This window comes from Lepidochelys kempii, chromosome 8 (genome assembly GCF_965140285.1).
Source record: "Lepidochelys kempii isolate rLepKem1 chromosome 8, rLepKem1.hap1, whole genome shotgun sequence".
NCBI lineage: Eukaryota > Metazoa > Chordata > Testudines > Cheloniidae > Lepidochelys > Lepidochelys kempii.
The window spans coordinates 91,063,021-91,077,662 of NC_136387.1; the positions used below are offsets into that span (position 1 = coordinate 91,063,021).

At 40.5% G+C, this 14,642-nt stretch overlaps 1 protein-coding gene across 17 annotated transcripts in view; it reads left to right on the forward strand.

Moving 5' to 3' along the window:
* DOCK7 (dedicator of cytokinesis 7) overlaps positions 1-14,642 on the forward strand; it is a 140,397-nt gene that overhangs the window by 78,561 nt on the left and 47,194 nt on the right. For 8 of the 17 annotated variants that reach the window (XR_012160459.2, XM_073357479.2, XM_073357471.2 and 5 more), the window contains 13 exons: positions 192-330; positions 593-694; positions 945-1,031; positions 1,674-1,905; positions 3,171-3,335; positions 4,162-4,331; positions 8,679-8,771; positions 10,047-10,136; positions 11,147-11,242; positions 11,366-11,506; positions 11,656-11,769; positions 12,731-12,901; positions 13,681-13,820. Coding sequence is in view for 16 of the 17 variants with exons in the window: in XM_073357479.2 (XP_073213580.1) it covers positions 192-330; positions 593-694; positions 945-1,031; positions 1,674-1,905; positions 3,171-3,335; positions 4,162-4,331; positions 8,679-8,771; positions 10,047-10,136; positions 11,147-11,242; positions 11,366-11,506; positions 11,656-11,769; positions 12,731-12,901; positions 13,681-13,820 (1,740 nt within the window). In the remaining variant the exon portion in view is untranslated. Of the gene's footprint in view, positions 1-191; positions 331-592; positions 695-944; positions 1,032-1,143; positions 1,433-1,673; positions 1,906-3,170; positions 3,336-4,161; positions 4,332-8,678; positions 8,772-10,046; positions 10,137-11,146; positions 11,243-11,365; positions 11,507-11,655; positions 11,770-12,730; positions 12,902-13,680; positions 13,821-14,642 lie in introns of those variants that run through there. The other 9 variants (XM_073357473.2, XM_073357474.2, XM_073357475.2 and 6 more) reach the window with 4 other exon arrangements.

The window sequence follows — 14,642 nt, forward strand, 5'->3', positions numbered from 1 at the left end:
TGAGGTACTCCATTTATTTCCTTCTTTGCACAAAGAGTTCAATCTAAACCAATCTAGAAAGGATTTTGGAAAAAATAAACATCCCAAAAGGTAAAGCAACCAGGCTAAGCGTGGTTTATTTGAATGCCAGTAATAATCCTAATTACAGAATTTGTATTGATAACTGAGTTGATGATTTTGTTTCTAAACAGATCTCCTGATTTTCATGAGGAAATCAAAATTAAACTCCCTGCCACTTTAACTGATCATCACCACCTGCTTTTTACTTTCTATCATGTCAGTTGCCAACAAAAACAAAACACTCCTCTTGAGACACCAGTTGGATACACTGTAAGCATCTTTCTTTCTGTCTTGCTTTCAACAAAATCAGATTTTGATCCAAAGCAGGATATATTCATAATGTATTTGTTTTTATTTCCCTCAGCATTGTCACATCATTACATGACATAATTTGAATAGTGCTTCAATTTGTAAAAGTCTAGAATGGCCACTAATCACACATTAGCCATGTTTCCATCCAAAAAGTTTGCTGTGAATTTCAACCCTGTAGGACTCAAGATACTGTGTTGTTTTTTCCCCCCCTCTCTTAAAGTGGATACCAATGCTTCAAAATGGACGTTTGAAGACTGGTCAGTTCTGCCTACCTGTTTCATTGGAAAAACCACCACAGGCTTATTCAGTGCTTTCTCCAGAGGTCAGTTATTGCTCATGCTGAAATTCCTCAGCAGAAGATATAAGTAAAAAACTATAGAAACCTTTGAAATTCCTAGGCTATTTCTTGGAAGCTGTTAACTCTAAAAAGTGTTGTGTGTATCATCTGACAATAAAATGGAGTTAGTATTTTAATTAGAAGAACCTTAGCTCTACAAAGGAGGTGTTTTTTCTTTTCCTGCAGGTAATGCCTGTGGTGTCTCACAGTTAATGATTTTATTAATTTCCTATAGGTGCCCCTTCCTGGAATGAAGTGGGTAGATAATCACAAAGGAGTTTTCAATGTAGAAGTTGTTGCCGTATCATCCATCCACACACAGGTAACTACTAATAGTGGACGTAGTCACACATGTAGCTTGATAGTCATTTGACAATGGTAACATTGAATCTCCCTCTCGTAATAAACGTGTAATAAACTCATGTCAATTTCAGTGAAAGCTTAAAGTAACAAGGGATGTAAAGTTCTGAGAGGACTGAAAACTGAACCGTTGCCCCAAATTCTGCTCATAGTGCACCCTGGTAACTGTCATTGAAGTCTGTGGGAGTTTTGGGTGCATACCTAAGGACAGAATGGCCTGCAACACTTTCAGCTCTTTGGCCTGTGGCCTATATCCTTGAAATTTTAGATACCATGTACTACTCAGATCTCAGACTTTCATTTTTTTTCCTGTTTATCTTTCTCTTTCTTTCCTAAATGTATCCTCTTCCAGTTGTACTTGAACTGTAATGTGAGACTGCACTTCTTTTGACTAATAAATCCTTCACATACTTTATTTTGAAGTCCCAGGTTTCTTTTTGGCTGTTTTTACATATTGTGTTTTGTGTGTGATGTGATTGGAGGGAGGGGGTTTGCATGTGCTTTTTGTTTTGTTGATAAATCCACAATGAATGGCTCACTTAAGATAGATCCACTGAGGCTTTGAAAGTAACATATTTATAAATCTCATTTTATTTGTGTGTAGGACCCTTACCTCGACAAATTCTTTGCACTTGTTCATGCTCTGGACGAGCACATGTTCCCTGTGCGAATAGGAGACATGAGAATTATGGAGAACAATTTGGAAAATGAATTGAAGAGCAGCATTTCAGCTTTAAATTCATCTCAGCTGGAGCCGGTAGTGCGATTTCTTCATCTCCTGCTTGACAAGCTGATTCTTCTGGTAGTGAGACCTCCTGTCATTGCAGGCCAAATAGGTATTTTCTTGAAGTTTTATACAAACACAGTTGATAAACTGATGCTTTCAACTTTATTATATTTGTGTAGAAAATAAAATAGTCCCATATTCATGCCAACATTTTAGGAATGCAAATATACAATGTATCCTCAAAATAAAACATGCTGGCATCTGGATCTGTAGTGATACATACTAGAAATATCTAAGGCCAAGATTTTTCCAAAATGACATATGAGTAGGGTCGCCTGATGTCCTGATGTTAGGGGTTTTGTCTTATATACGCAACTCTATCCCCCTTCCCCACCCCCTGAAAAAAACTGTCTCCATTTTTCAACTTGCTATCTGGTCACCTTTATTATGAGTTATGGTGCCCAATTTAAGATTCTTAAAGAGACCTGATTTTCAGAGGATGGGTGATCAGCACTTTCTGAAAACCAGGACCTATTAAGGTATCACCAAGCTGAGCACCGAGAGTTTGGGACCCCAAACATCCCTAGTCACCTTGAAAAATCTTGGCCTAGCTAAGATTAGATTTAGATGTTGTTCGTTCATGAGGACATAAGAACGGCCATACTGGGTCAGACTAAAGGCTCATCTAGCCCAGTATCCTGTCTTCCGACAGTGTCCAATGCCAGGTGCCCCAGAGGGAATGAACAGAACAGGTAATCACCAAGTGATCCATCCCCTGTCGCCATTTCCACCTTCTGGCAAACAGAGGCTAGGGACATCATCCCTGTCCATCCTGGCTAATAGCCGTTGATGGACCTATCTTCCATGAACTTATCTAGTTCATGTAGTCATTATGAATCTAATCCTGCCAGCAGGAATTCCACCCTTTGCCTCCACCACGAGCAAGGCAGCTCCACACAACTCTCTTATGGGCTGGGCTTAAATGACGTTCTTGTTAAACCCTGGATTTGTTCTGGAAATGGCCCAACTTGATTATCATACACATTGTAAAGAGAGTGATCACTTTAGATAAGCTATTACCAGCAGGAGAGTGGGGTGGGAGGAGGTATTTGTTCATGCTTTGTGTGTATATAATAAGATCTTCTACACTTTCCACAGTATGCATCCGATGAAGTGAGCTGTAGCTCACAAAAGCTTATGCTCAAATAAATTGATTAGTCTCTAAGGTGCCACAAGTACTCCTTTTCTTTTCGCAATATTTCATAAGAAACTTTTTGTGTTTTATGACCTGCTCTGAATGGAATGAGCAATTATAGTGTGATCACAGGTACTGCTGAACTCTTATGACCAAACTGCTCACCTTACTTCTTTCAGTTAACCTGGGTCAAGCGTCTTTTGAAGCGATGGCATCAATCATAAACAGACTGCACAAAAACTTAGAAGGAAACCAGGACCAGCATGGCAGAAACAACCTTCTCACTTCCTATATTTATTATGTTTTTCGTCTACCACATACCTATCCCAATTCACCTTCACCAGGTATCTTCACTTCTTGTTTTTAAAACACATTTTATTGAGTAATTGGAATTGAGTTTGGTGAAAGAGCTTTGTTATATGTAGCTGAATGTTAGAGAGAATATTGTTCCTTGTTTAGAACAGGTGCTAGCAGCCATCCCTGCTGGGTTACATCTCGGTCGTTAGCTTGCTGTGTGACTCAGTGGACCCATCTGTACAATGGGTTTAATAGTACTTGCCTACTTCAAAGGCTTAATCAGTTAATGTTTGTAAGGTGTGTTGAGCATGTCAGATGGGCTGTGTTCTATAACTGCAAAGCATACGTAGCAGAAGGCTTCTATTTTAGGAGTAAATGTATTCTTTTGTGAATGTACACATAAGACCATATTCTCCAGATTGGACAGACTGGGCTTGACACAAATCTGGAGTGGAGTTAATGTGACATTAAGCCATGTTTGTGACACAGCGCCCCTTCCCCCGCCCCTCCAAGCGGGCTTGGGGCCGGCAAATATCAGCATGAATCCAAGCACAAGATAGAGCAGCTTGAAGGCTGCTTTATCTTACATCAGTTGCCAAAAGTCCCCAGGGGCCATTCCAATAGTCAAGGATCAGTGGACAGAATGGCGTTCTGACCATGCCCCCTTTTTCCCAGCCACATCCCCTATACTGGAGAGCCAGGTGTGGGGATGGCACAGGAGCTGCTACAGCTACCCTATGCCATCGGAGGAGTCCCCTGCTGCCCGGATCCACCAGGTATGCAGACGCTTTGCAGCAGCAGACTGGTGCAAAGCAGCCACTCTGTGGCCATGATTTATAACATTACAAGATGTTCTCTTGTGTGAAATTGTAGGTCCCGGTGGTTTGGGGGGATCCGTGCATTATGCTACTATGGCTCGATCAGCTGTCCGACCAGCAAGCCTTAACCTGAATCGCTCAAGGAGTCTTAGTAACAGCAATCCGGATATATCTGGGACTCCGACCTCACCAGATGATGAAGTACGGTCAATCATTGGAAGTAAGGTACGTTTGCACAACTAAGGCTCCTAGGAAACTCCATGTTTCTCCTCAATCTTAAAGCAAATGAAGAAGGAACTTTAATGTGTTTGTCCTTTCAAAAAGAAATCTATATTCACTCATCCTTACTAATGACCCCTTCAGTGTATTTTCCTATGCTGGGAAAGTAGCCGGCATCTTGCTCCCAGAACACATGCCACTGTTTCTATTTGACTTGCTAAAGACCCCTAAGAGGAGAGAGAAACAAGTACCAATCAGATCTTACCCTGCCTCCTGACAAGTGTTCCCTGTAAAGACATGGTGGCTGAGAGGGCAGGACTCTTTTTTTTAATTTTATATATATTCTCTGGCCCTCCGCTGGTATAAAGTGTCACAGCCACTCCCCACCAGCACCACCACCCTTCCTTCTTCCTTCTATCTTGAAAGAACTTTTACACCCAGTCCTTGAAAAATCAGCTAATCAGGTTTGTTAGTAAAGTCACACACCTGGGTCAGTTTGACATTTGTCAATCCTGTATTCAAAGAAAGGCAGGGGAGGCTTGATCTGAGTTAGAGATGTCACTAATTTTTGAATGACTAAAAATGTAATTTTCTCACCAGACAGATGACAAGATAAGTTCTGTTTGGTGAATCATTATTTTAAATAAATAAATAAAGCAGGGACTAGAAGACTTAAAAAAGTTTAAAGATCCACTTAGCTGTCTCACTAATTAAACAACCTTGACCTTTTGTGAAATGCCTAGGGGAGCGATGTGCATGTGGAATTTACACAGGATATTAGACGCTTTCCATGTGGTGGCTGAGTGAATAATGTGGCAATAGAAAATGGAAAGAGATTTTTCTTCCAGATACATACTCTGTGCTTAAAAAGCTAATGTGTAGACTACTGTTAATGGAAATATTTCTTGCCAGTAGCTTGGTCAGCAGATACTAGGCTGAATATGAATATACAGAATGTTAGATAAATAATTACATTTAAATCTATTAAATCCAGTAGTCAAAATATAGATGTCTTCATAAAATGCTGAAAGTGATACATAGGTGCAAAATACAAGTTGTACTTGCCCAAAGAACGATTTAAGCTTCTGACCATCCTATTAAAGAGCCTTCACTTGAAAATAGGACCAATCATGGGAGGCGTTTTTATTTTTAAAAAGCACCCATCATTTTGTTTGTTTCATTTAATTGTTTGGACTAAACCCTTATATTTGTTATCTGTTGTATGGGTTATCTGGTAGATTCTATGTAAGCCATCACTGAGTCATATTTCTGATTTTATTCTAAAAATCTTTAAGTTATTTCTCTTACAGTGTTTAAGCATTGCTTTGGATCAACATAATGCAGGAGTTTTTGGATCTGATACTAATCTTTCTGTCTTGCACTATTTTGGGATTCGTATTATTTTTGAAGCAAATTTGACATCTCCCCCAAAATAGCCTTTATGCCATTTTGCATTTGTAATAAAAGTATGTAGATTTCCTAAATTTTTGGAAGTATGCTGGGAAAAAAACCAAAAAATAACCGGGTTTTGACTGCTATGTATATAATGCACTATAAGGTGGGTAGAAAGCTGGCTAGATTGTCGGGCTCAACGGGTAGTGATCAATGGCTCCATGTTTAGTTGGCAGCCAGTGTCAAGTGGAGTGCCCCAAGGGTCGGTCCTGGGGCCGGTTTTGTTCAATATCTTCATAAATGATCTGGAGGATGGTGTGGATTGCACTCTCAGCAAATTTGCGGATGATACTAAACTGGGAGGAGTGGTAGATACGCTGGAGGGGAGGGATAGGATACAGAAGGACCTAGACAAATTGGAGGATTGGGCCAAAAGAAATTTGATGAGGTTCAGTAAGGATAAGTGCAGGGTCCTGCACTTAGGATGGAAGAATCCAATGCACCGCTACAGACTAGGGACCGAATGGCTAGGCAGCAGTTCTGCGGAAAAGGACCTAGGGGTGACAGTGGACGAGAAGCTGGATATGAGTCAGCAGTGTGCCCTTGTTGCCAAGAAGGCCAATGGCATTTTGGGCTGTATAAGTAGGGGCATAGCGAGCAGATCGAGGGACGTGATCGTTCCCCTCTATTCGACATTGGTGAGGCCTCATCTGGAGTACTGTGTCCAGTTTTGGGCCCCACACTTCAAGAAGGATGTGGATAAATTGGAGAGAGTCCAGCGAAGGGCAACAAAAATGATTAGGGGACTGGAACACATGAGTTATGAGGAGAGGCTGAGGGAGCTGGGATTGTTTAGCCTGCAGAAGAGAAGAATGAGGGGGGATTTGATAGCTGCTTTCAACTACCTGAAAGGGGGTTCCAAAGAGGATGGCTCTAGACTGTTCTCAATGGTAGCAGATGACAGAACAAGGAGTAATGGTCTCAAGTTGCAGTGGGGGAGGTTTAGATTGGATATTATGAAAAACTTTTTCACTAAGAGGGTGGTGAAACACTGGAATGCGTTACCTAGGGAGGTGGTAGAATCTCCTTCCTTAGAGGTTTTTAAGGTCAGGCTTGACAAAGCCCTGGCTGGGATGATTTAACTGGGAATTGGTCCTGCTTGGAGCAGGGGGTTGGACTAGATGACCTTCTGGGGTCCCTTCCAACCCTGATATTCTATGATTCTATGATAATGCTTGAATACAATCCTGCTAGTGGATCTGCACAAGCAAGCAGATGCACCCACACAGATCCTCTTACAGGACTGGGACCTCAGCCATTGCCTGGAATTTAACAAGTTGTATGTACTTCGTATTTACTCCTCCTTAAAAGAAGAAACTCTCAATTCTGTACATTGTGACTGGGGGAGGGCTTGTACGTTTTCCAATATAAAACAAAATTGGCTCCCACTGCTGTAAACACGTAAGTCACTTGATCCATATTGCAGTCATTAGGACTGTGCATGTGAGCAAAGTTACACATGTGTTTAGGTGTTTGCAGGATCAGGACATGTGCTTAACTTGACTCACTGCAAGTAGTCCCATTGACTTCTACTCAGTCAAAAGCTGGGCCTTTGCATGATCAGGGCTTTTGTTTGTTTCTGCTGAATAACAATTCAGAACAAAACAGCATTTTTCAGTTTGTTTTGTCAGTTTGTTTGTTCCTGAGTCTATTTGAGCAAAATTACAACAATGCTGTGCTCTCTCATACTGGATGGCTCAATGGCATAACCTCAAGATTACTTGTTTAAATCTGGACTCAAGTTTGGTGTGAGTTTTTAATGGGTTGTGAGAAGTGAATTGGTGGTCTGGATCAAGTTTGTAGTTGACAAAAGTCTGTATTTTAAAAACCACCATCCTAGCTGGCATCTAAGCAAAGTTGGCATGGAGTTAGAAAAGTCCTCTCTCCCAGGTGAGAACTGAAGCTCATTTGAGAATGTTATGGGGAGCTATCTATGTAGTAATGACTCCATAAGATCTGATCCAAAGCCCCTTGGAGTTAATAGGTTCCCATCGCATTTGGATCAGATTGATGGTGTAAAACGGTTTCTGGAATGAGCTCAGTTTTCTCTGCTCCGACGTTTTCTTTAACTTTCTTGGGACGGATGAGTGGGAACATAATTCTTTTCCACCTGAAATGTTGTATGCATGGTCTCTTTGTGGAGGAGGATTTGGGGAACAAATTCCATATTAATTAGACTGGGTTTGGTTTTTTTCAATCTATAAAAATTTGAAAAAAAAAATTTGTTGTGCTATGGAAAGCCTAACTTTTTTTTTTTAACTGTCATATCTCAAATATAGCTTTGGGTCTAGAAAAACACCTTTTTTCCCATTTGGTCCTTGTTGAAATCCAGTGCTTGGCACTATTTTTTCAGAATATTAGCGTTCTTTGCTATGAACATGTCTCTTCAGAGCTCATACATTTTTCAACGGGACTTGTGGGGTTTATGAACACTATATGGCAAGTAGCCTGGCTAAAGAAATGTAGAGACCCCACAGACCATCTTTTGTGGTTCCCATCATCTATGAGCCCGATTTTGTTCTGCTACACCCGTGTAAATCCTGAGTAACTCCACTGAAGTCACTGGATTTACTCAAGATGTAAGGAAGAGCAGAATTTGGTGTCATAATGGTTTTGGTGCATGGAGAGTACAAATACAACACGTGTAGCCTGAACAGGTGCTCTCATCAATGTTTATGTTGTGTTTGTGTGATTGAAAAATAATAAAATAACCTTTGGGACTAAAATTTCTCGACACATGCCTGAGAATTCAGGTTGCTTTAACAGTACTAATTGGTGACAAGTGTGTTAAACACATTTTGATTTCTTTTAAGGACTGCATATCTCTAAATTAGACTACTGTATGGCATGCAACATGTAATATGTCTTTCCTTTCCCAACTGCTTTCTATTATATGCCCAGGGTTTAGACCGCTCCAATTCCTGGGTAAACACTGGTGGTCCCAAAGCTGCCCCATGGGGATCCAACCCCAGTCCAAGTGCAGAGTCAACACAGGTGGTGTCTACATTAGAGTTTTGTTTTTTTTTGTTTTTGTTTTTTATTGGCTGATCTTTCCCTAAAGAACATCTCCTTTTAAGTGTATACTATAGTTTTGGTGGCTTGCTTTTTTCAGTCTTTGAAAAGTTAGCGATTTTTATTTTTTATTTTAAAATTAGCACTTCTTCCCCCTCCCCGCCACACTGCATGAAAACCCACAAACTGCATAAACAATGTCCCCTTCCTTTCATTTCAGTAGTTGCTGGTTTGTGAAATTTAGATGCTACAGCTCCTTTCCTTTGTTGTTGTTGTTTTTTAACATTAGTTTCTATTTTAGGTGAAGCACATTATTTAATGGGAACATTGATCACAATTTTATGCAGCATCATGTTTGCTTTTTGTTTTAACGTTGTGAGCCATTTTACCATTTTCATAAAGCATTTAGTATCCTTCATATTCAATCGATCTTTCCTTTTTAATGTGAATGTTTGAATGAGAGATAATTAAACCAAAATGAAGTGCTGGAAGCAATGATTCATAAGATGCAGCTGTAGCTGTTCTGTGTTGCAAAGTATGAAATTTGTAGTGGCTTACATAAGATAGGTTTCACTTATTTAACCCTTGTTGCCTGTTGCTTTACACTGCATGATTGTTTTGAACATACCTCTCAACTTTCCTTCCTTGTAAACTCAAATTTACCTCCCTCTCACACAAATCTAGTGTGAACTAACTTGCATTAAGGCAAGTTATTTCCATCAGAAGTGTTGAATCCTGAAATTGAGTTTATGGATAAAGTTGTGTATGCTAAAAGAAAAAAACTCATGTAATTTTCTAATTCCCTGTACTAATAGGTGGGCCATTTGGGGGAGGGGGTGTCCACACATTTGGACTGGTAGATTGAGAGGTACGACACTGAAACATATAAAAATGTTACATTCCAGACATCTGCATGTTGACAGAATATAAGTATGGAAAAGTTTCATGCTTTGCAGCATTAAATGTCTTTGTGCATAAAAACATGCTTTTATTTAAAGAACATGTAAATCTAAAAAAAACCCATAAAAAACCCAGAAAAACACCTAAACCAAACCAAACCACAACAATGCTTTTGATTGTTGTCACTCTGTTTGTTTAAACAGATGACTAAGAGTTTGAGAGGGGGGAGAAGGTGTAAAAACCTGTGAAATCTACTGTTAAACAGTATTTTGTAAATGTACATTGTCCTTGAGCTGCAGAAACCATCCCCAGCAAACTTTAATGTGCTGTCATCATTCATTCATCTCCACTCCGTAGGCTACAGATCGAAGTTGTAATCGTATGTCTTCGCACACAGAGACGTCAAGTTTCTTACAAACATTAACAGGACGGTTACCAACTAAAAAGGTAGATTTCAGTGAAGGCAACTGATATCGTGGGGCAGGGAGGTCAAGTCATTCTGAAACATGATTGTCTATCTTTTATTTTGACCTGATTTTCAGAGGTCAGTGGGGAACTGCTTTTGCTGAGCACTTCTGTATACTAGACCACTAGCAAATATAAAATGTCCTGACCCAGTGAATGAGGATGAGTCAAAACAGCAGGAGAGGTTTGTCTGATGAATGTTCCTGTTGCTTAGATGGAATTACTATAGATTTTAAAAAAATATTAGTGCTCCTGTTGGGTTATGTAACTGACTTACTTGACTACAATGAATTAAAATCTGTTAGCTATCTAACACTGAGGGCCAGATTCTGACCTCACTTACATGAGTGTAAATCCAGCGTAACTGTAGTGACATCAGGGTTTACTCTGGATTTACGCCCATTGAAAGGAGTAGGAATCTACTCCTAAATAATGCCAGTGACACAAAATCTGTTGACTTTTTGAATAATAAAACACCACCAGGGACTTCTGCTCGTCTGTGATTTGTTCTTTCTGGGAACTGAAACTAAATCAAGAAGGTGGCTGTTAGCGCAGTATGGTTTATTTTTCCCATATGTACCATTTTGCTAAAGTTCTTTCTCAAAATAAGTATACACTTTTGTTCAAATTGCTTTATATGTCCCCTTTTTACTCCCTTTTACTTCAAGAATCTGACCAGGCAGAAAGGTAGATTTTTAAACTAATTTGAGCAACAAACACTTTGAGGGGGAAGAAAATTGTCAACACTTAAAATTTAATGTTGGACCAAAATGACGTGATGTTTCTCACTTTACACATCATAACAGTGTTCTATATTGTTAATGGGGGGCTCCTTTAAGGGACATTGTCACTGCTGTTGCATTAACATTTATTATTTTGCTTATCCTCATTGTTCTCCATATTTTTCATGTGTTGGGCTTCCATTTTTCACGTGGATTGTGTTGCAAGCCAACGTGGGTACTGGGACTAATTTTGGATTTGAATCTGCTTAGCTTTTTCACGAAGAACTGGCCTTACAGTGGGTTGTCTGCAGTGGAAGCGTTCGGGAGGCAGCTTTACAGCAGGCCTGGTTCTTCTTCGAGCTTATGGTGAGCAAATTGGAAACCCATTGTTTACAAGATTAATCCAGATTTTTAGTAAAACAGACACCACTGTTAATAGCATAATGCTTTTCACAAATGACCGTTACTAGTAATATATGTTTCCTATAGGTGAAGAGTATGGTGCATCATTTGTATTTTGCTGACAAACTGGATGCTCCAAGGAAGAATCGTTTTCCAGAACGTTTCATGGATGACATAGCTGCTCTGGTCAGCACAATTGCCAATGATATAGTCTCTCGGTTTCAGAAGGTAATAGCAAGCACTTAGCTGCACCCTGGCCAATTCTGCAGCTTGTTCCATCCAGGTGCATAGATGGGGGCCTTAATTTGAAACTGTTTTGTTACCATATATAACAGCGCTCTTTTCCTTGCATTTTCTCTTTTTGTTCTCCTGTTCAGGATACAGAAATGATTGAAAGGCTCAACACCAGTCTTGCATTTTTCCTCAATGATTTGCTGTCTATCATGGACAGAGGGTTTGTCTTTAGCCTTATTAAGGCCTGCTACAAACAGGTAAATGCAGAGAAATGTTATATATTAACTGGGTTCCGTGTCACACCACACTACTGTAACTTCCTTAGGACCAGCTGTGAAGCAGGGGCACAACATTCCATTATCAGCGTCTCTTCAAAAAAAATTAGCTTGATTGTCTCATTCAGCTTGTGTTTTAATGCTTCTACATCTCTGTGCCTGATTCCCTTCTCAGGTATACTGTCTAAATCGGGAGTTAGTCCACTAAGTCGATGGAGTTACACTGGGAGAGAGGAGTCTCTTTCCATGCTTGTTGCCACCAGAGTAATGGAGGAAGAGATTAGAAACGGGCTTGATTGCAAAATTTGGATCTGAGCATCCATGACGTTTGTGGGTATTTGGATCTGGGCTTCAGGTTCATCTTTACTACAGATTAAAACATTCCATAGTAGATGGCCTGAACGATAATAGTATTTGAAATCTGTTGCCTACTGTGTGACCAGGGATGCTGGAACAATTGGTATAGTGGGGATGCTGAGAGCCATTGAACCAAACTGTAAACCCGGCACATAATGGAAACCACTTCAAGCCAGGGGGTGCGGCAGCACCTATGTGTGTGGCTAGCCAGCCTGCCGATGTGTTGTCCTTGATCTTATTTGTGCAACTGCCTACTGAAATCAGTAGGAGTTCAATATCGCATGTGAAGTAGATGGGACTTAATTTTTAATTGTAAATAGTATGCCTGTTATGCAAAAGTTATATTGTTATAAGCATTGTTGGCTGTGATAAATGTTAAATGTACAGTTCCCCTATGTGAGACTTTTAATTGAAACTACAAAGAAGTGGTGTGTGTCTCACTGCTATTTAACGACAGCTAAAGCATTATAAACCCCTTTAATCTGGTCCTTCAGCTGTATAACACAGTGATGGAGGATATGTCAGAAGTCACATGCTGCATTTGTGTGCTGTATTACTATTAACTGTATAACTGTGTTCTTGCCAGGTGTCTTCAAAGCTTTATTCCTTACCAAATCCAAGTATCCTTGTGTCCTTGAGGCTGGACTTCCTCCGCATTATCTGCAGCCATGAGCACTACGTCACCCTGAATTTACCCTGTAGCCTACTCACGCCACCTGCATCTCCCTCACCGTCTGTGTCTTCAGCAACTTCTCAGGTAGGCAAAGCAGCAAAGGCCACATGTGGAAATTCAAGCTGAGCTTTGTTCATAGGAGTAAATTTCAGAGACAGGTGTGTCACACACATGTTCAAGTTCCTTTCCTGCTAATGCCTCTTTGATCACTTATTTAAAAAGTACGGGCAATGCAGGTAGAGTGGCTTAGAGGGGCCTATGGGCAATACGTTTGGCATTACTCTTTGCGGCTGAGTTACCCGTCTTAGAATTGCCGTAATGAAAGCTTAAAGTGTGTCTCTGAAACCCTAAACTTCTAGCCATATTGTGCAAGCAGAACATTTTTCTTTGAAGCGAAGAACAGTAGGCTTTTATTCAGGCTTGTGCTGATCTTCTGTGATCATTAAAATAACCAAGGTCCATTTATTATCACTTTGTAACATCCAAGCATCATTCTACTACCTTGTCCCATCCTGTGCAAAAGAGTACATGGGCAGAAAATAGTCATTTCTCAGCAAGCACGTTGCCTTGTTCAATAGTACTGCTCTTGCTCATCAGATTAGCTGTTTTCTCGTCATCTGGTTTGTAATGCATATACTTAACTAAGAAGGGAACAAAAGTAAAATGTATCTACTCTGAATTATTGAAGGTTAATGAAGTTACATGTGACATAAGTAGATATGTAGCCAAAAAATGAGTGAAATAGTGGCTGACATTAAGATTTTCTTGAATTCTGCACAGGCTTGTCATGTATTTCATAAACTGTATCTTCTGTGTCCTCAGTTGCTCATTACACAACTTTTAACACTTGGGTTTTTCAACAGAGTTCTGGATTCTCTACAAATGTCCAAGACCAGAAGATTGCAAATATGTTTGAATTGTCTGTGCCTTTCCGCCAGCAGCATTACTTGGCAGGGCTTGTGTTAACAGAGCTGGCTGTCATTTTAGATCCTGATGCTGAAGGGTGAGTTTTCAACTTTTTCCCAAGAGGTTACCATAATCTAAGTAGATGGTGGCTCACAAGCAAACTACTGCCATGGTCAGAGCTAATTTACATGTATAATCTGAGAGGAGAGTGGGAATAGGAAACAAGTCCTCCAACCCGAGAATCCTCCCCTCCAACTTGCTCTGCCCCAATTCCTATCTCTTTTAACCCTGACTCTCCAATCCTGTTTACAGGCACATTCTCCTAGCTGAGAATGAGGGGATGAGAGTCTCCCATTGGAGCCTTTCAATGGTACTCTTCAGTTGGCTTTGGAGGCTGCTGTTGAGCAGTATCAGAAAGTAGCTTTTTGCAGCAGTAGCAAGAACATAATTTTCAAGGGTCAGAAAATGTCTGCTGATGTTGGGTTTAGGTGTAGTAGCGCCTTTCATCTGAGGATCTCAAAGCACTTTATAAATATAAATTAAGTCTCACAACTCCCCTGTAAGACCGGTAAATATAGCTGTACTACAGATGGATAAAGTGAAACATAGAGTATTTTAAAGTTGTTTGGCAAGGTTATGCAGCAAGAAATTTTCAGAGCTTGGAATACTGCCCAATAATCATAGGACTGGAAGAGACCTCTAGAGGTCATCTAGTCCAATCTGCCTCCGCCCACTTCCCACCCCATGACTGCCCCCCTCAGAACCCCAACCCATACAACCCCGCTGCTCCTTGTCCCCTGACTGCCCCCCTCAGAACCCCAACCCATACAACCCCGCTGCTCCTTGTCCCCTGACTGCCCCCCTCAGAACCCCAACCCATACAACCCCGCTGCTCCTTGTCCCCTGACCGCCCCCCTCA